Consider the following 20400-nt stretch of genomic DNA (forward strand, 5'->3'; position numbering starts at 1 on the left):
ACTTTGCCCATGTAATTGTAACCCCTCTGTATGGTATTTTCACAATAAAAAAATTTACATTGTAAAGCATAAAAAAATTCAATTAATATCCTCCAATTTTTTTTAAAAAAAGAGACAGCAGCCAAAAACAGATCTGAAAACAACAACAATAACAAAAATGATAGGTGAAGAAAAAAAGTATGGCCCAATGTTGATACCTGTGAATCTTGGTAATAGGGCTCATTATACCAGTGTTTCTATTTTGTGTATGTTTGCACTTCTACAGAACAAAGAGGAAGCCATATGCTATGGCTTTGACATAGTTTGAGTATGTCTCTCAAAAGTTACTGTGAAGCTTAGTCTCCAGAGTGGGGACATCAGGAGGTGGTGGAAGCCTTATGAAGTTATGCCAGTGGAAGTTAATTAGGTTGTGGGGTCACTACCCTCAGAAGGGATTACTGCTACGATCATAGAGTAAACTAGTTCCTGTAAGAGTACTTGTTATAGCTATGTCACCCAATACAATTAGTCCCTTTAGCACACACACAATTACCCATATTCTGCTTGTATACTATATTGTAATGCAGCAGGTAGGTAGGCTACAGCCTCACTAGAAAGCCCAAATCATGCTCTTGAGCCTCCAGAGTTATGAGTCAAGTAAACCTCTTTACTTTATCAAGTATCCAGCCTTACACATTTTCTCATAGCAAGGAAAAAATGTAGCATACATACCCATAGTTTCATACATGAATATATTTGCAATAATTTCATCCTGGAATGCAAATCAAAAATAAATGGAAAGTCGTAGAAAATAGGACTGGAACTTTCTGCAAGTGCCTGAAAAATAATTTAAAATAATGAAAATTTTAATAATAAATTTCTGCAAGGGCCTAACAACTCAAAAAAATCAAACTCTTATGTAAATTTTTTCATTGCTTTTGGTATTTGTGCTTAACAAGTTAAATAACCTATAAACAAATTAAGTTACGTATAAACAAATATGTTTGGGAATGGGGGGTTGTCCTGGGGCTTGAATTTAGGGTCTGAGCTCTGTCTGAGCCTCTTTGTGCTAAAGGCTAAAGCTCTACCACTTGAGCCAGAGCGCCACTTTCAGCTTTTTCTGAGTAGATTATTAGAAATGAGTCTCATAAACATTTGGTTGGCTTCAAACCCAGATCCTCAGATCTCAGACTCCTGAGGAGCTAGGATTGCAGGTGTGAGCCACCAGCACCCTGCTCAGCTTTCTTTTTTTCTTTTAATTTGCTTGCTATCTTTAAGTAGTTGTACAAAGGAGTTGCCATTCAACAAATCAGTATATGAATACAGTGCTTTATTTATTTTTTTTGTCGGTCTTGGAGCTTGAACTCTGGGCCTGGGCACTGTCCCCAAGCTCTTCAGCTCAAGGCAAGTGCTTTACCACTTGAGCCACAGCTCCCACTTCTGGCTTTTTCTGGGTATGTGGCTCTGAGGAATTGAACCCAGGGCCTCATGCTTACTAGGCAAAGCACTCTACCACTGAGCCACTTTCCCAGGCCAAATACAGTGCATTTTGATCAATGTCATCACTTTCATCATTGTCTTCATCCCTACCTAGCCCAACCTCTCCCTCAATTTTCTTAAATTTGTAGAATATACATTAAATATTATGACTGCATTTCCTCTCTTCCTCTTTTCATTCATCTACATTAGAGTGAAAGATGTTTAAGTTTTAAGTGATCAATTGATTCAGCAAGTTCATCATTGTAATGAGAAAATTTTCAAATCTTTACTTACAGAGATTTCTACATAGCTACGGTGTCCTACTTTAAAGTCTAAACATGGAAATGAACTTGTTATTCTTACCAGATTTTGATCACTCCAGAACAGTCTCTGACTCTCCCTATGAAAGTCAAATGAGTAGTAGAGTTCATCTATGTTGAAAGTGCCTTCTGGAAGTTGACGAGTGTTTTTGTTTACCTTAAAGAAAATATGACTTAGAATTTTAGTTTCTATTAATAAGTGGTATAATTGAAAATATATAGGTATGCACATATAACAAACATTCACAAAGGATGAAGTAGCATTTTATAAAATTTCAATTGCCTACCCTAAATTTCCCCAAGTTTCATAAAGAATTAATGTCAAAGATATAAGGTACTATCAGTGAGAGAATAAATTAATCCCTGGGCTCAGATATTATGAAAAAAATGCTTATAAACTTTGAGGATAAAAATCCAATAGAAACAGAATTTTCTTTTAGCAAACTTTGCATTTTCTTCACATATTAAAGAAAAATTATTTGACATCCAGTACTATGTCAAACATGGGATAAACCTAGATTTAAATATCACCTTTGGGGGTAAGCCATAGAAGAGAGTTTCTGAGCTGGGGTTAAAGTGATGTCTAGATTAAAGGGTTGGAAAGAATGACAGGTTTAAGATGACCAGCAGACAAAAGTGCAGGTTACACAGAGGCTTAAGAAGAATGAAGGCTGCTCACACTCAAACACAGATCCAGATTTGTAGGGAAAAGAAAGATGAGTTTAATTTGTCCATAAGGAATTCATGTATTACCTAGGCCTCCACTTCAATTATAACTGTGTATTTATTCTTTAAATTCTTCCTTTGTTTTTCAAGAACTCAAACACTATTTTCCAAATGTTTGGCTTACATTTACTAACCTGTACATAAATCACTTCATTTCAAACAATCATTTTCTTTAATTTGAAGAATTTCCTCATAGTGTGCAAAAATAAATGTGCTGGTAAGTGAATAAAGCAATGTAAAGATACAGATTATTTACTACATTGAAATCTCTATAGTGAAAGGTGGAGGCTCAATAGTAGAGCAATTTCCTAGCCTGTGCAAGACTCTAGGAAGGAAAGAAGAATAGTAGCACTGAGAAAAATAGCTCAAGGACAGCACCAGGCTCTGAGTTCAAGTCCCAGGCACACACATACATAAATACACACACACACACACACACACACACACCAAAAACACACCCTTTGTGCTTCAAAGACACCTATGAGAAAAATAGAAGCTTTGTCATGTGTGATTTAATCATATTTTTCCTATTTTATGCATTGTCTTAAGTACAAAAAAATTTAAGATAAATAAAATACGTAAATAGCCAGTCCATCTATAGAATGATGCCCTGATGACCATCAGAGAAATACAGAGCAAAGCCACAATAAAATACCAGTTTCTTACTCACTTTGGTGACAATAATTCAAATAGATAACAAACAAGTGTTGGCAAAATCAGAGAACAAACGCTGGGAAGGTGGCTCAGTGGTAGAGTGCTTGCCTTGCAAGCATGAGGCCCTGGGTTTGATACATCAGCACCACATAACCAGAAAAAGCTAGAAGTGGTGCTGTGGCTCAAATGGTAGAGCGCTAGCCTTGAGCTGAAGAGCTGAAGGACAGTACCCAGGCCCAGAGTTCATACACCACAACTGGCAAAATAAAAGTACAGAACAAAATCTATAACTTTCTCATCTCTGTGATCAAAATGCAAAATAGTGCCGGTGATTGAAAAACCATCAGTTGTGCCTTGTAAGATTAAACATAGGACTGTCATATTGAAGTCGGGGATGCTGGATCTGACCTGTGCCATCTTGGCCAAGTTGTAGCTGATAGAGTATTGGGTTTAACTGCCATCTTGTCTTAATAGTGGAGGCAGGGAAGTCCCACCTCCAAGGTGATGGGAGTTCCTGAATTCCTAGAGGCAGGGGCGGGGACTTGGACAATAGGTCACTGGACCTGCCAGTCTTGGGTCATCAACTCTCAAGCTCCCTGTGCCCCTGTCCCCTGACCTGACTCAACTCAGGTCTGGACCAGCTCAGGCAAGGTACAACATGCCACATGTCTCCTGTCTGCTCTTATCCTGTCTCCTGGCTCTCCTCAAGCCAACATGGCATCCTACCTCAGCTCTCCATTGGAGCTGATCTGGGTGGTTGGTATTTTCTGTTCTTTCTTTCCTCTCCTGCTCTCATGGCTCAGTTTTCTGACAGTGTTAAATGTATTCGTGGAGCTGCAGGTCTTTGTGACAAAAGTCCTCTTGCATTCACTGGCCTTCTAATGAAGCCTCCCAATTCAACCTCTCAAAATGTGGCTTCTCTGCTTTCTTGCCATATAACAATAAGGGCCAGCAATTCCACTGTTAGCTATACGCCCCTGAGAAATAAAAATATGTGTCTACACAAAAACATGTATAAATAGCAACATGGTTCATAATAGTTAAGAAGTAAACATACCCCAAATATCTACTAGCTGCTAAAAGGATTAAGGTGTGACATATCCAAGTCTTTCCATTTCCTTGCAAATGGGACATTTATTTGAATTAGGGAAGGCGAACAACAGACAAAGAACCAATGCAACAGCAATATACAGGAGACAATATGTTGGAAATGATCTGTACAACTTCGGAGTATGGAGGGTGGTAGGGTAGGGAAAGTGGGAGAAAAATGAGGGAAGGGGTCACAGTTTGACAAGAAATGTACTTATGACCTTACTTATGTAATTGTAACCCCTCTGTACATTACTTTGACAATTGAAAAAAAAGAAAAGAATACAAATTTTTTAAAAGTATGGCATATCCATATAATAATGTATTATAATGAAATAGTAATTGCTACTGCAACATAGATGAACCCTGGCAACCTTATAGTAAGCGAAAGAAAACCCAAGTACCAGTAACTCATACTTAAAATTCTAACTACTCAGATGTCTGGGATCAAGATTCAAAGCAAACCTAGGCAAACAAATTGAGAGACTTTTTGTTTTTTTTTGGGGGGGGGTGGGCGTGGGGATGGGGGCATTAAACTCTGGACCTGGGCACTGTCCCTTAGCTCTTCTGCTCAAGGTGAATGGTCTATTACCACTTGAGCCACAGTGTCACTTCCGGTTTTCTGGTGGTTAAGTGGAGGTAAGAGTTGCACAGACTCTCCTGCATAGCTGGCTTTGAACCGCAATCCTCATATCTCAGCCTCCTGAGTAAGTAGGATTACACATGTGAGCCACCAGCACCCAGCTTACAAACTGAGAGACTCTTATCTCCAATTAACTAGCAGAAAGATGGAACTGAAACTGTGACTCAAGTGGTAGAATGCAACCTTGAGCAAAAAACAGGCCAAAGCTCAAGGGCCTAAGTTCAAGCTCTAGTACTAGAGAGAGGTGTATGTGGGGAGGGGGTAGGAAAGGAAGGAAAGGAGGAAGGGAGGGAGGGAGGAAGGGATGATTGGTTCATGTATTCCTTTACATGAAGCATTAAAACTTACCTTATATACTTCTCTCATAGTTTCTAGAAGAGTTTTAATATTATGGTAATTTTCAGGCAAGAACTGCAGAAAGACTGCTGTTTTAAGCATCTGGACCAGTGTGTTCAGAGAAGATGCTTGCAAGGATGACCAACATTTTTCTGAGGGTATAAAGGCAACCATGTTAAGTAGAGCCCCCCCTTCACTGTCTGAGTCTTCTACGTCAGATATAGGTATATTTTCCATTTCCAGTGGCATAACCCAAAAACTATATTTTCTAAGTGGATATTATTCACAGAAGGGGGTAAAGTTTTCCCTGAGTGAATAACATAAGAATGAAAAACTCAATTTCAGGATTTGAAGAAATTTGTTAATGGATCATATTTATGGTTAATTAATAGACTATGATTTTCAACCTGATTTTTACAGAGGATCTACAAAAGCTGAAAACATACATGTCAATACATAAAGAATGTCATCAAGGGCTGGAAAGGTGGCTCAGTGGTAGAGCACTTGCCTTGCATGCATGAGGCCCTGGGTCCGATTCCTTAGCACCACATAAGCAGAAAAAAAAGCCGGAAGTGGCGCTGTGGCTCAAGTGGTAGAGTGCTAGCCTTTAGCTGAAGAGCTGAGGGACAATGCCCAGGCACAGAGTTCAGGCCCCACGACCAGACCCCCCCCGCCAAAAAAAAAAGAATGTCATCAAGGTTCTTTTCAGTCTGTGAAAAATTATACATTATGTTCTCAGATTTTATGAACAACTGTCACACATGGACACATACACTGAAAATGATTACTGTATTTTCATATTTCTGAGATTATGATCACAATTTTGATACATTTAAAAGTGACTTCTCAGAAAACAGTCCTAAAATGACAGAGTAAATTTCCAAGCTACCAAATTAAAACAGTACTAATGAGATTATATAAAGCCAACAAAATAGCAAAGTAGGAATTTCCTAAATGACTCCAGCACATCTGGGACATTAGCACATGACAAAGTTGGGATTGTAAATTCATGAGAATCAAACAGATCAGATCATAAATGGGTAAGGACAACTGAGCAGCCCTTTAGGAAAAATAAAATTAAAGATAATTTTAATAAATTTTATTTAATAAAATAAAAAGTAAAATTTCATGTTTAACATAAACATTAAATAGTAAAAATAATAGGAGGAAAGAACAAAAACAATCTGGATACAGCCAGAAGACATTATGGAAAGTGAAACGAATGGGGCACAAAAAAGACATATAGCATGTTCTCATTGATACATGGAGTTAAAATGCTGATCTTCTAGAAGCAGAGAAGACAATTGTGGTTAGCAGAGTCTGGGAAGTGTGTGCTGAAGCAGTGCAGAGATGAGGATGAGACAGGATGGCTAACCAAGAGAGCCATACAGTTGAGAAGAATAACTTCTCATGTTTCTTTAAGCTGTGTAGTTACACAGCTATTTCAAAATAGCTAGAACAGAAGAGTTTTGAGTATTTCTATCATAAAGAAATGACAAATATCTGAGGTGATCATTTGGATCTAGAATGGCAATGATCTAGAATTGGAAGTTTTACTGATGAAGTTTAAATTGATATTTCCTCTTTCAGGGCTGCCCTGTTGCCCAAGTCAAGAGCTACAAGGCACATAGGTGATCATGTCAATGGGGATCACTAAATTCGTGGGCCCTTTCTCTGTGAAAGGTCAGTCTCCCAAAATAAATACATCTTCACTTGGATCTTGTAATTTTGCTTCCTAAAATTTTTCCTGCACTTTATACATGTACAAAAATGCTTATTAACATTGTTATGATTACAAGAGTAGATACAACAATCTATAGATGGCACTTCCTCGTAACAAAGTACTCTTCAGTCATTGTTAGAGTTTGTATATGCTTTGTCCCACAAGGGCTCATGTTTAGACACTTCATCCCTCTTATAGCAATTTTAAGGTGATAGGACTTTGAAGCAGTAGGGCCTAGTGGGAGGTCATTGGGGACTCTACCCTTGGAAGATATGAAAGTAGTTATCCTGCAGCCATTGCTAGTTCATATAAGAGAGTTGTTATAAAAGTTTGCTGTAGCCAGGCGCTGGTGGCTCACGCCTGTAATCCTAGCTGCTCAGGAGGCTGCGATCTGAGGATCACGGTTCAAAGCCAGACCAGGCACGAAAGTCCATGAGACTCTTATCTCCAATAAACTACTAGAAAACCGGAAGTGGTGCTGTGGCTCAAGCAGTAGAGCAGTCGACTTGAGTTGAAGAGCGCAGGGACAGCGCCCAAGCCCAGAGTTCAAGCCCCATGACCAACAACAAAAACAAAACAAAACAAAACAAAAAAAAGTTTGTTGTGTTCTCTGGCTTTTTGTATCAAGATCTGATCATTTGCTCCCACACATGTCCCTGTCATTGTCACCTGCTGTAATGTGAAACAGCAATGTCAGTTTCATGCCCTTGAACCTTCAAAATAATGATTTAAATAAGCCTCTTTCTTTATAAGTATTTCACCTCAGGTATTTTGTAATGGAGATGAAAAGACAACAAATCTAGCCAATAAAGATTGAGACAGATTGGGTCCTGGAATGGAATAAACTTTGTGGCATACATCAAGTTGTAATAAATAAGTTTCCAGAGAAAAATAGGAATGGTTTCCAACTATGAAAAGGATAACAAAAGAATATTGTGTATATATTCATATACATAAAATATCCAGTTCATATAAGATATTTGCATCTGTAACCAAGAAAAAACTGTAACTAGGAGAAAACTGGGTGACCTACATTTCATTCTACATAATCCTTTGTACCTTTTAAGTATTAGGTCTTCGACATTAGGTTAAACTAGAAAAAAAATCATCACATAAAATTGAATAAACTAAACAGTAATAAAAATTAACATTTGCATCACTTCTGGTCAAATATTTAAAGTTTAAAAACAACTTAAAGTTGTAAAATACAGATTTCTTCTCATTGGATGCTTGACAGTTAACAACTTGTGATGTCAAATTACACCTAAATCTAAGAACTGCACTTGTTTGTATGATAAACATAATGATTCTAATTGCTTTAGATTAACTTTTACAAAAATTCACAATCCCTGTACTCAAATGTGTGTCCAAAATTTGGTACAATTTTTACTTCAATTTTTCTCAATTGAGTTTGTAGACTAAGTGACATAAAACTTACTCAGGACTTGCAGAGATTTTCTACTCATTTTACAAATGGCTTCTGCAAATGGAATCACCAGGCTCTGCGAGTTCATGGTATCACTCATCAAAGGACATTCAGAAAGTAGGAGGAAAACCAACAAAGCTTCTTGGTGTGGAGAATGACTTGGGAGAGCTTTGAGCAATCTTTCTTCCAGACAGGTTCTTATCTGTGATCAAAACAGGATCAAGGACAAGGGCCCAGGTTATGTGAAATATTACATATTTTAACAAGGTAATTATGAGATCAGAAGTTTCATTCTGGGGGTGTGCCACGGCTCTGTCGGGACAACGGAGGACACCTAGTGGAGGAACTGGAATAGGTGAGGAGATGGCAAACAGACAACTCACGCACAAGAGGAGTGGATGCTGAGTGCGATTTAATGCAGAGGATAACAAGCTTTTATAGCAAAAGTCTCCATGAGAAAGGGCAAAAGGTTACACAATCTTGCTTGCAGGGCTTCGTTCTTGGGTGGTCACCAGCTGGTCACCTGATCTTGTTTTTTGGATGAGGAGCTATGACGATAGGCACTTGTTTTCTGCTTTACCTCTATTTTTAAGAAATACAATGGGTTTCGATGTTTATCACCAATTAACCATTAACCAGAGTATATGGGCAAGGTGCTGAACAGAAAGGCATGAACTCTAGTACTTCATAGTTACTTTTGTTTTAGTTTTGTACTTTATACGTTTTAAATCTTTTCTAAGCAATTGTGCTTAGAGGGTTCCCAATTTGTGGCCAAAAATCATGATATTCAGTATACTTAGTTAAATCTGGCCATATATCAAATTTAAGCTCATAGTGTCTTTTCTGTAACCCTTTCACATAATCGTTTACTTTTTTCTATAGAGGCCTTAACTGTCCCATAAGATCTTTCTTGTTCCTTCTTTAATAGTAAGCACCAAGGAGGCCTAGATCTAGCAAGTCTCTTAGTAAATGAAAGAGATAACAGGAAGTTCTTTCTCCTAAGTAGTTTTCCCAGCAATTGCCATCCTTATCATACACACCTGTAAAAGGCTATGGATTTAGGGGAAGTCTCTGGGGTCCTCTAGATAATGGAGGATCCCACCATTTTCCTCTGATAAGCCATTGCCACCTTTTCATCTACCAACCTTTTAGGAATCCTATTTAGCTTTTGGTCTAAATATCCCTCTATTTCTTTCTTATCTACAGGATATCTATATAAATCTATTGTATATGTTTTAGGATTAAAGGAAAGTCTCCAGTAACCATACACTCTTTCTGCTCTAGCCGTGCCTACAGCTTCTTATAAATCTCTTACAAACAATTCCTTCTGCTGAAGTGACGTCATGAAACCCCCAATACTTTTATATTTACTTATGACTTGTCTACTAGCCTCCACAAGAGGGGCTTTCAGGGTAGCATTTAACTCTGGTGAGTTAGTCATATTCTTAAGACACTCATCAGATGTTGGAGTCGTCAACACTTTTTAAGAAAGAGCCTTGAATAAGGGAACTTTGAGCATGAGTAAGTACAATGAGCAGCAGGAACAGTAAAAGATTAATAGGCACTCATATACAGTGAAGAAAAGAAAAACAGGAACAGAAACACATCTTTCCCAGGGGCTTGCCAGCCTTTCCAGGAGGTAGGCCTCTTTGAAGCCCCATTCTCTGAGGTAGACTTCGGTGAAGTCCCATTCTCAGAGATAGGCCTCTTTGAAGCCCCATTCTCTGAGGTAGACTTTGGTGAAGTCCCATTCTCAGAGATAGGTCTCTTTGAAGCCCCATTCTCTGAGGTAGACTTCGGTGAAGTCCCATTCTCAGAGATAGGCTTCTGTGAAGCCCCATTCTCAGGTCTGAAAGCAGGTTTCCCATGCTAAGCAGAATCCACCAGAGTAGGCGTGGCAGGGGTGGATCCAATGGAATAACCATTGAGTCTTCTAAAGCCACTACTGAAACCCCATCATTCCTGAGAGTATCAGTATTTGTGAGATGCTACCCCATCTTATATTGAGGTCCATGAAAGAACTAGAGTGAAACCAAATGTTCATGGACATACAGAGTGAATTGAAATACTCAAAACTAATATAAAATGTTGCAAAACCAACATTGTGAGCTAAGGACAGTGCAATGTATCTATAGTCATACATGCTCAGGAGGCTAAGAAGGAAAGGCTGTAAAACTCTTATCTCCAATTATCTCCAATTAACCAGCAGAAAACTGGAAGTGGGGCTGTGGCTCAAAGTGGTAAAGTGCTAACCTTGAGCCAAACAGCTCAGGGATGGCAACCAGGCCCTGAGATAAATAAAGGAAGAAAAGGAAAAGCAAATAGGGCACCTGTGACTCACACCTGTAATCCTGCCTACTCAGGAGGCTCAGATCTGAGGATCATGGTTCAAAGATAGCCCACGCAGAAAAGTCTGTGAGATGCTTATCTCCAATAAAGTCTCAGAAAAATAATTTCCAAAAAATAACTATAGCTAAAAGGGTTGGGAGTATGGCTCAAGTGGTAGAGGACCTGAATAGTAAGCACAAACCCTGAGTTCAAACCCCAATACTACCAAAAAAAAGTAAGAGAAAGGGAAGGCGAAGGAAGCAACAATTTTCCCAGTGCTCAGAGAGCTTCACTGCCAGGAAGGAAGCCAGTCACTCAGACTGCTCACATCACCAATGTCATAATATTAATAGGTAGGGTCTTTTATGAATGATTAGGTAATAAGGACAGAAACTTTGTGAGAAGGATTAGTGCCCTTATAAATGAGATCCAAGGGGTCAGGTCCAGTGGTGCACACCTATAATCCCAGCTACTTAGGAGGTATAGATAGGAGGATAGTGATTTGGATTCAAGTTGGAGGAAAAAGTAGTGAGACTATATCTGAAAATTAAAGCAAAAAGGGCTATAGGTATGGCTGAAATGGTTGACTAACTGCCTTCCAAGCAAGAAACCCTGTACTGCCAATAATAATAATAATAATAATAATAATAATAATAATAATAATAATAATAATAATAACAATATCCAAGACAGACCTTTATTTTCTTTTGCTATGAAAGTGTCCAACAAATAGATGACTACAATAGATGTAGTCATCTATTAATCAGAAAGTAGGCCCATATCAGATCAAATCTGCCTATATCTTGGACTTTCTCACCTTCCAGAAAAGTGGAAGACAATTTTCATTTTTTATAAACCATCCAGACTATGATATTCATTTACAGTAGTCTTATCTGACATCCTGATTATCTATCTACTGTTAACACACATCTCTTTAGTTCCCATGTACTCAAACCTAAATTGTGACCAACGTAAAATCTATTCAAACTATGGAACTTGAAAAGATTAACTAAAAATGTGACCAAAGAGAGGGGATGGGGTTGGAGGCATGGTTCAGGTGGTAGAGGGCCATTCAATGAGTGAAAGTGTCTGATAACTGAGTTCAAGCCCTGGTCTCAGACAAGAGAGACAGGGAGAGAGAGATGGTGGAGAGACAGAGACAGAGACAGGGAGAAAGATGAATCAGTAGCAGAGATTCATCTCAAACAGATTTGTGACTGATCTCAAAATAGATGTGGGTGTTTCAATATCCCTGCCCAGAACAAACTTATCCTGCTTTCCAATGAATTTACTGTTCATTTTACTAGGGAATATTTACCTTCCATGCTCTGTTTTTCTCATGCTAGAAATTAAAACATTCTATCCATTGAACATCTAATGAGTTAAGAAGAAAACAAACGTCAACAGCTAATATAGTGTCCCGATATAGAATAACTTCACAATAAACAATAGCACTATGCTTTAACCCCAATCATAGACCCATCTCCCAGCTTCCAGCTAAACTAACCTGCAATTGCAGATGTTCCTGTAAAAAAATTCTGTTGTTATATTTATAAGCAAGATAAATATTGGTTATTACCATGGAAGAAATCCATTCAATTTGTGTTAACTTCTTGAAGGTATTTCTTGCCCTTTCTAAGACCAAATCAATGGAAGTGGTTCCTCCAATTACTCTATGAATACAAGAAATGTAAATAAATAAATAAGTAAATAAATGTGAATTTGAGTAGATGAAAAAGATATTTCTAATTCCCACGCCATTATTTTTTGTTATCATAACACACTTAAGAAAGAAATTTTTGTCATAAAACATGCCTCTTTTTTTCAAAATAAGTTAACCTGGCATCAAAAAATATATATAAACTTTATATTTTGATTGTTAAGAAAAATATTGTAGATAAAACCAAACATTGGTGGTTCACAGGAACACACCATCACACAAATATTTCTTGATAATGCATTATTTGAAGAAAAAAAAAAACAATTGTTAAAGCTTGTTGAGTGCTAGGTCGCGATATACTACAGATCACACTGGTTTATAAGGCACTAGCTTGGGCAGTCTTATGGGAGAGGGCTATAGATTTGATGACCACAGGGCCAATTAACAAATACTTCCAGTAGTTCAAAACAGTAAGGAAAAGGGGTTATTTTGGTTGTTGTTGTTGTTGGTTGTGGTGGTGGTACTAGAGCTGAAGCCTGATCTCAGGACCTGGGAACTGTCCCTGAGCTAGCTTACATAAGGCTAGCACTTTACCACTTGAGCTACACCTCCACTTCATGCTTTTTGGTAGTTTAATTTGAGATAAGAGTCCCATGGACTTTCCTGCCTAGGCTGGCTTTGAACTGATATCCTCAAATTTCAGCCACCTGAGAAGCTAGGACTACAGGCATGAGCCACTGGGGCTCAACAAGGAAAAAGAGTTTGAGGTGAGATATTCAAAGACTCTTAGTGCTCAAACTGCCTGCTGGCATTTTCTGTTGAAATTAATGAATCATTTAAGTTTCTATAATGAACACTTCAAGCCATTTGCCTAGACAAGAGTCTCCCAGATAGGAAAATCATTATTAGATCATTAGCTCCCTGCTAATGAAAACAGTGTCATTCGATATAAATAGAAATGGTGATATGTATAAGTAGTAGTTTAAATTTTCAGTTTCCAAGCTGCCAGGAGAGAATATAACATGTGTACCACCATCTTCTGAAAGAATGAGCCAACCTGAAGCCAAGCTATCAAGGGAGGGTCAGACCTGGCCAGAGGAAGGGAAAGCAGAATGGGTTGCAGGGGCTACAAACAGTTCAGCAGAGCAGTAGTATCTAGGAAAGGCAAAAGGGAAGCTAGTCATCACATTCCTCACTCAGACACCCAGGGGCCATACTGGAGAACTCAAAGGAAGAGGGAAAATAAAAGCAAGAAAGGAATTGATTAATCTAGGAAAATCAGATTATTAAACCAAATAAAAGAAAATTTAATTTTCCTCTATAACAAGTTAAACACAAGATCTCTTCCTTATTGATCCTATATAGTAGGAAATGTAAAGAAAACTCTTGGTTTCTAAGTACTAAAGCCATGTTGAATTTAATTGTTCAGTTGTAGCTACAAAGAAGCATCATTCTCTCCAATCAGATAATACAGGAAAAACAGTAGATGAGGTTAATTAGGAATTACAACCAGTGGTGGGCTATTCAGAGATCACTTTATAAAATTGAAGAATTCTAAAGCACTCTACAGAGTTCTCTATGTTGAACTCTTTAGACACTGACAACAAAATTCATGTACTAGCTAGGCACCGATGACTCTCACTTACAGTCCTAGCCACTCAGGAGGCTGAGATCTAAAAGTCAACATTCAGTGTAAGCCTGGGCAGACAAATCAGAGACTCTTTAACTCCAATTAACCAGCAAAATGCCCTAACTGGAGCTGTGACTCAAGTGGTAGAGCACCAGCATTGAGTTAAAATAAAACAAGCAAAAGCACCAGGCCCTGAGTTCAAATTCTAGTACTAGCGCATACACATGCACACATGGATATGCACACACAAATTCATGTTAGACAAATTGACTCTAATTGTTTCACTTTATGTGTTTCCCAGAATTGTACTCATAAAATGACATGTTCAACTGAAACCTCTATTTACGACTACTTATAGAGAATGAAAGATACTACTGAGGGTTTTAGATTTATTTATATATTTGAATATTTTAGATAAGGTATCACTATGTAGCCCTGCCTGGCCTCAAGTTTACATTCTTCCTGCCTCATCCTCCCAAGTACTAGAATTACAGATGATTGTTACTATGCTTGATGTCCCAATGTTTTGTTTTGTTTTGATATTGTGAAAATACCATACACAAGGGGTTACAAATATATGGGCAAGGTAATAAGTATATTCCTTATCAAGCATTGTTGCCTCCTCCTTTGTTTCCCCTTCCCATCCCTTCCCATCTTCCCCTTACCCCTCTACTCCCACTCCAGCCAAAGTTGTAAAGTTCATTTTTCAACATAATGACTTGTACATCTCATTGTTGCAATGGGTCCACCTGTATCCCTATTTAAGTTATTTGTTTTTCCCTTCCCCTCCACAAATTATATGTCCCAATGTTTTAAATGAAGGTATATCTCATGCAAGTATTACCTTTTCTTCAAAAAACTTCCAGTCAGACAAGCAGGAGATGAAAATATCACTGTAATTTCTCTGTGAAAGGAATAGCAAGTGTTATATAACAATATACTGTAAAGCATACTTCATTTAACTTGTGTTTCAATGAATAATTCATGTCATGGGATCATTATTGAGACTCAATTCTAATTATTGCCAAATCTCACCAAAACCCTTAATACTAGATTGGATCGAATCATCTAGATTTGAATAAAACTCAACATTCTCAAGACCAAATCTGCAGATCTCCACAGAATAAACTGTGGGTATATGATTTACAAGATGTTTTGTGAGCTTCATATTTTCCTCCATTTATTCCTGCATCTCTCTCACCTATGAGATACCTACAATAATGTATACTCTTGAAATATCTCTTGTTTATATTAAATAAAAGTTGAATGCCTCAGGAAACCATTATCAATTCAAACTAAAACTACGGTAGAAGAAAATCATGATCAAAGTGGAAATGCTTTCACAAGCCAGTCCCTTTCCCTTATGGTTAGGATGAAATGACCAGCACCTCAGAAATGAAGCACTGATAACTTATCAGAGAGTCACCTTTTAGCCAAGTCATGTTCATCACTTCCTTTTGTCACCGCTATCCATTTTTTCTCCAGAGATGGTTTAATCTGGCTTATTTCTGGCAGTGTTTTCTTAGACACACCTCTGGATCTAGCATTCTGCAGGAAAAATAAAACAAGATGATATGAAAGGCACATATATGCTAACTGATCATAAATAAAGCATCTGGCACGGGTAATACACTTGTCTTGCTCTTTCAGGCAAGCTTTTGGTTGGTTGACCTCTGACATCAAACTAGCTTAGCTCTTCCACTTCCTGTTTTTCCTTCCTTCTCTCCCTCCCTGTCACCCACCCTCCTTCCTTTCCTCCTTTCCTTCCTTCCTTCCTTCCCTCCTTTTCCCCTCCCTCCTTTCTTTCTGGCCTCAAACTTCTATGCTCTGAAATCTAGAGGAAACAATTTTTCTAAGGAATATAAACTGCCCCACATACCTTCTGGATTGTCACAAAGTCAGCATACATCCCAGCAAAAATGTGTTTGATCTGAGTATTCTCAAGGTCTGAAAAAAGTCAGAAATTATACCAAGAATTATGAGGAAAGAGTTACTCTGATATACAACAAACCCAAAAGTATTCATTTATTGGCTATTTATACTCCCCTCAAGTTTGAATAGAAACAGCACAAAAGATTAAATGTCATGCATGCATTCCATTAAAATTTTAGGTGGCTCACACCTATAATCCTAACTGCTCAGAAGGCTGAGATCTGAAAATTACAGTTCAAAACCAGACTGGGAAGGAAAGTCCATGGGACTCTTATCTCCAATTAACTATCAAAAAAGCTGGAAGTATACCTGTGGCTCAGGTGGCAGAGTGCTAGCCTTAAGCACAAAAGTTCAAAGACACTGTCCAGGCCTGAGTTCAAGGTCCAGGAAAGGCAAAAATAAGTAAATAAATGAATAAATAAATAAGTTTTCTTGCCTAATTAATCTAAGCAGATATGCCTTAGAAGAGTTTTGCTTAAATATATGCAAGTGATGCTTACTAAGATACAGTCTTCATAGATTTTGATTCAGAGCCAGTCTAGGCAGACAAATCTGAGACTTATATCTCCAGTTTACTAGGAAAAAGCTGGAAGTAAAGTTATTGTTCAAATCGTAAAGTGCTAACCTTGAATGAAAAGTCAAACAAGAGCACAAGACCCTAAAAGTTCAAGCCCCAGTATTCACACACACACACACACACACACACACACACACACACACACACACACGATTACTTAAGTAATCAACTTGGGCTTTTCTTTTATATTACTTTAATCTTTAGAAATGATTAGCAATCAATCCACGCTGCATTACAAATATACAAATTTACAATAAAACTGAAAGAAGAATCACAGGGTCATGGGTTCCTTTAAAGAGAAGCTGAGGAATAGTTCTCCTTCGGTACTAACTACGAAAACAAAATCATGAAGAAGGGAGCCCAGGCATACCATTAGCAGAAATCAGGCGGGTCATGTCACAAGTATCTCTTGGGGCCTCTGATTGGGTTGGGTTGCTCGAGTGATTTGGTCCACGACCAAAAGATACTACCTGACCCGTAGTGTAAACATAGGCAAGGGTGTGGTAACTGTGGGAGAAAACACACTTTATTGAAGATCCAGGTACTCACTGCTCCAGGAAAGACAAAGTGACAGGCTTATCTTTACTAACAGCCCAGAGTGCTTATCAGGGTCCATGGACATAGGGTATCAGTGATGTGGCTAAGCAAGTGCTGAATAGTAACACATTAGCATTATGAAAAAGAGACTATCAATGATGAGTTTTTTACCATGAATTCTATCATGAGTTTTAAATGCAAATGCAAGCCAGACACCAGTGGCTCCCATCTGTAATCTAGTATTCAGAAGGCTAAGATTTAAGGATCACAATGTGAAGCCAGCATGGGCAGGAAAATCCATAGGATTCTTATCTCCAATTAACCACCAAAAGCCAGAAGTAGTAGTGCCAGGCTTGGGCAAAAAAACTAAGGGACAGTACCTAGGCACTGACCCAGTACTGGCATAAAAAAGGAAAATAGATTGAGTTGGATACTTAAATACTCCAAAAACTCTCATAATTAAGTTATACAAAAGTGTTGATATGTATTCAAATATTCATCATGTTCTATATACACAAAATTCATTTTATCTTATCAACTCAAGCAAGCAAATTTTATTTTGGTCACCAATCTAACCACACCCCCAGTCCTGATTATACACAGTATATATCTAAGAATTTCTCATTATATAAATTGAATTGCAAAGATCAAGATCATAAAATAAAAAATTAAAAGCAAATTTAAAGTATATTCAAGGGAAGTAAATTTCCAGGGTTGGGGGTGCTCTATATAAAGAGCAGCCATGTATTTTAGGGTTTGGTGGTTTGATTAAATTCCAGATGAGTACTTTATCAATAAGGATTTAAAGAAAGTTAAAAAAAGAAAAGCTGTTACCTTCCACAATCTATCTGAGAAACACGGCCATCCAGTCTTTCTACAAGCTTTGGTCCTCTCACCTGGGCAGAGGACTCATATCCCAGCTGTCCAAAGCTATTGTCTCCAAAGGTGAACACTTTCTCATCCTGTTCACAATGAGGGAGTCGGGTTAAATTTATGCTAAAAACAGTAACTCAGACTAGGAGATATCTATATCTATTTATATCTATTTATCTATAGATATATCTATCTATATCTATCTATCAATAGATAGATATAGATATAAATAGATATATAGATAGATCTATCTATATATATCATATATATATCAGAGAGAGAGAGAGAGAGAGAGAGAGAGAGAGAGAGATGATAGTATGATCACTGGCACTGGAAAGAAAGTATCTGATAGCTAACAAATTAAATATATCCTAAGACAGTTAATAGGAAAGCAACATGTGAAACATCAGCACCATAGAAATAAATTTGAAGTCTTTATTACTTCTTACAGTAAATGTAGTGTTAACATATTAAATATCCTGAAGCTTTGACATTTCCATTAAAAACCTGGCTGTTAATGTAATATTTATGCTACATTCTTGGGGCTGGGAAAGTGGCTCAGTGGTAAAGTGCTTGCCTTGCATGCATGAGGCCCTGGGTTCCATTCCTCAGCACCACATAAGCAAAAAGAAAAAAGCCAGAAGTGGTGCTGTGGCTCAAGTGGTAGAGCGTTAGCCTTGAGCTGAAGAGCTGAGGGACAGCGCCCAGGCCCAGAGTTCAGGCCCCACGACTGGACTCCCCCCCCCAAAAAAAATATGCTACATTCTTTTTTTTTCTTTTCTTTCTTTTTCTTTTTTTGTGTGCTCGTATTGGGACTTGAACTCAGTGCCACAATCTCTCACCTTTTTTCACTCAATGTTGGTACTCTACCACCTGAGCCAAGTCTCTACTTTGGGCATTTTGGTGGTCAGTTGGAGATAAGCATCTATGGACATTTCTGCTGAGGCTAGATTTGAATGAAGAACCTCAGCTCTCAGTCTCCTGAATAGCTAGAATTAAAGGCATGAACCACGAGTGTCTTGCTATGCTACACTCTTGAAAACTGCTAAAGAAGTTGATCTGGGCCTTCACTACACACACACATAAGGCTAATTATGTGAGGTAAAACAAGTTAGTAATGCTTTCACAGAGTACACATGTATCAAACACCACGCTGTGCCCCCACATGCATATGAATTTTGCTAATTATATCCCAATAAAGACAAGGAGAAAAAGAATTTGATACTAAACAAGTGTATGTTGAATGAATTGATGGACATATTTATTGGTTCAAGAATAGCCCTACAATTTAAGTATACTATTTAACCCTGGTATTTAAATTGCTTTTTTTATTAAAGTACATTTTCTGGAAATACTCTTTTCAAAATATGGTTCTATAATTAAAAACAACTCTATTTTTTTGTCAACTAAACCATAGTTCAAAGAATTTATGGTTTCCTAATTTAAGACATGACTTTAAGACAGGAAAAATCATTTGGTGGTCTGGTAGTTGAGCACTTGCCTGGCATGCATGAGGTCCTGGGTTTGATTCCCAACAAAAAACCAATCAATAAGTAAACACATTTAAAAATCATTTAGGTTATACAATTTTTTTTGGAGGTTGGGGAATGAACTCTACCACCTATGCTGTTCATCCTTGGCTCATGTCCATAATCTTAGCTACTTGGGAAGCTGAGATTTGTAGGATTGAGGTTTGGGAATAGCTTGAAACAAAAAATTCACTATACTTCATTCTCCAAACTAGACAGCAAAAAGCAGGATTGGAGACATGGTTGTATTGGTAGTGTCAGCAGTGAGCAAGCAAGCCCAACAAGCACAAGATCCAGTTAAACTCCAATGCTGAAGAAAATAAAAATAGGTAATCACTCTACCACTGAGTCATAGCCCCAACCCTGGAGTAGAAGAAATCTTTAAAACATTTCAACCATACACATAGTCTTCAAGTCTTCTTCTCATGATGATTGAAAAAAAATCCATCCCAAATAGCATCACATCTCAAATTACCTGAGTTAGTACTGCAGTATGCTCATGTCCACAGCTGATGTAGGTCACACCCAGAGTCTTCAGGGCACCAACGGAAAGGGGCTTGTAGCTTTCTACTGTCGAAAGAAAGAAATCTAAAAGTATAAACAGATTCAGAGGTAGAGGGGTCACAAGGTCCATTCTAGCCTGGACTCCAAGGGTGAGACCCTATGTCAAAAAGAAAGAAACAGAGAAGAAAGAAAAGGAAAAGAGAGGGGGATTAACAGACTCAAAATTTCATGAGTGTTTATATTTTTATATATTCTTCAACATAGTTTATACACTGTGTGTGTGTGTGTGTGTGTGTGTGTGTGTGTGTGTGTGTGTGTGTGTGTGTGTGTGTGTGTTGATAACTGGGATTTGAATTCAGGAACTGTTAACTTTTTTACTCAAGGCTGGTTTCTCTACCACTTTGGCCACAGCTCCAATTTAGGCTTTTGGCTTGATAAATGGAAATAAGAGTCTC

At 37.9% G+C, this 20400-nt stretch overlaps 1 protein-coding gene across 2 annotated transcripts in view; it reads right to left on the minus strand.

Annotated features, from left to right (window-relative positions):
• LOC138820988 (probable E3 ubiquitin-protein ligase HERC6) overlaps positions 1-20400 on the minus strand; it is a 53254-nt gene that overhangs the window by 17019 nt on the left and 15835 nt on the right. For both annotated transcript variants that reach the window (XM_070013026.1, XM_070013027.1), the window contains exons 5-15: positions 19917-20011; positions 17874-18001; positions 16873-17009; positions 15873-15940; positions 15420-15541; positions 14838-14897; positions 12283-12376; positions 8388-8577; positions 5239-5378; positions 1822-1935; positions 712-816 (exon numbers count right to left, since the gene is read on the minus strand). In XM_070013026.1, the coding sequence (XP_069869127.1) occupies positions 712-816; positions 1822-1935; positions 5239-5378; positions 8388-8577; positions 12283-12376; positions 14838-14897; positions 15420-15541; positions 15873-15940; positions 16873-17009; positions 17874-18001; positions 19917-20011 (1253 nt within the window). The remainder of the gene's footprint in view (positions 1-711; positions 817-1821; positions 1936-5238; positions 5379-8387; positions 8578-12282; positions 12377-14837; positions 14898-15419; positions 15542-15872; positions 15941-16872; positions 17010-17873; positions 18002-19916; positions 20012-20400) is intronic.

The sequence above is a fragment of the Dipodomys merriami genome, unplaced genomic scaffold (genome assembly GCF_024711535.1).
Source record: "Dipodomys merriami isolate MVZ:Mamm:240054 unplaced genomic scaffold, mDipMer1.0.p SCAF_9, whole genome shotgun sequence".
Classification (NCBI taxonomy): domain Eukaryota; kingdom Metazoa; phylum Chordata; class Mammalia; order Rodentia; family Heteromyidae; genus Dipodomys; species Dipodomys merriami.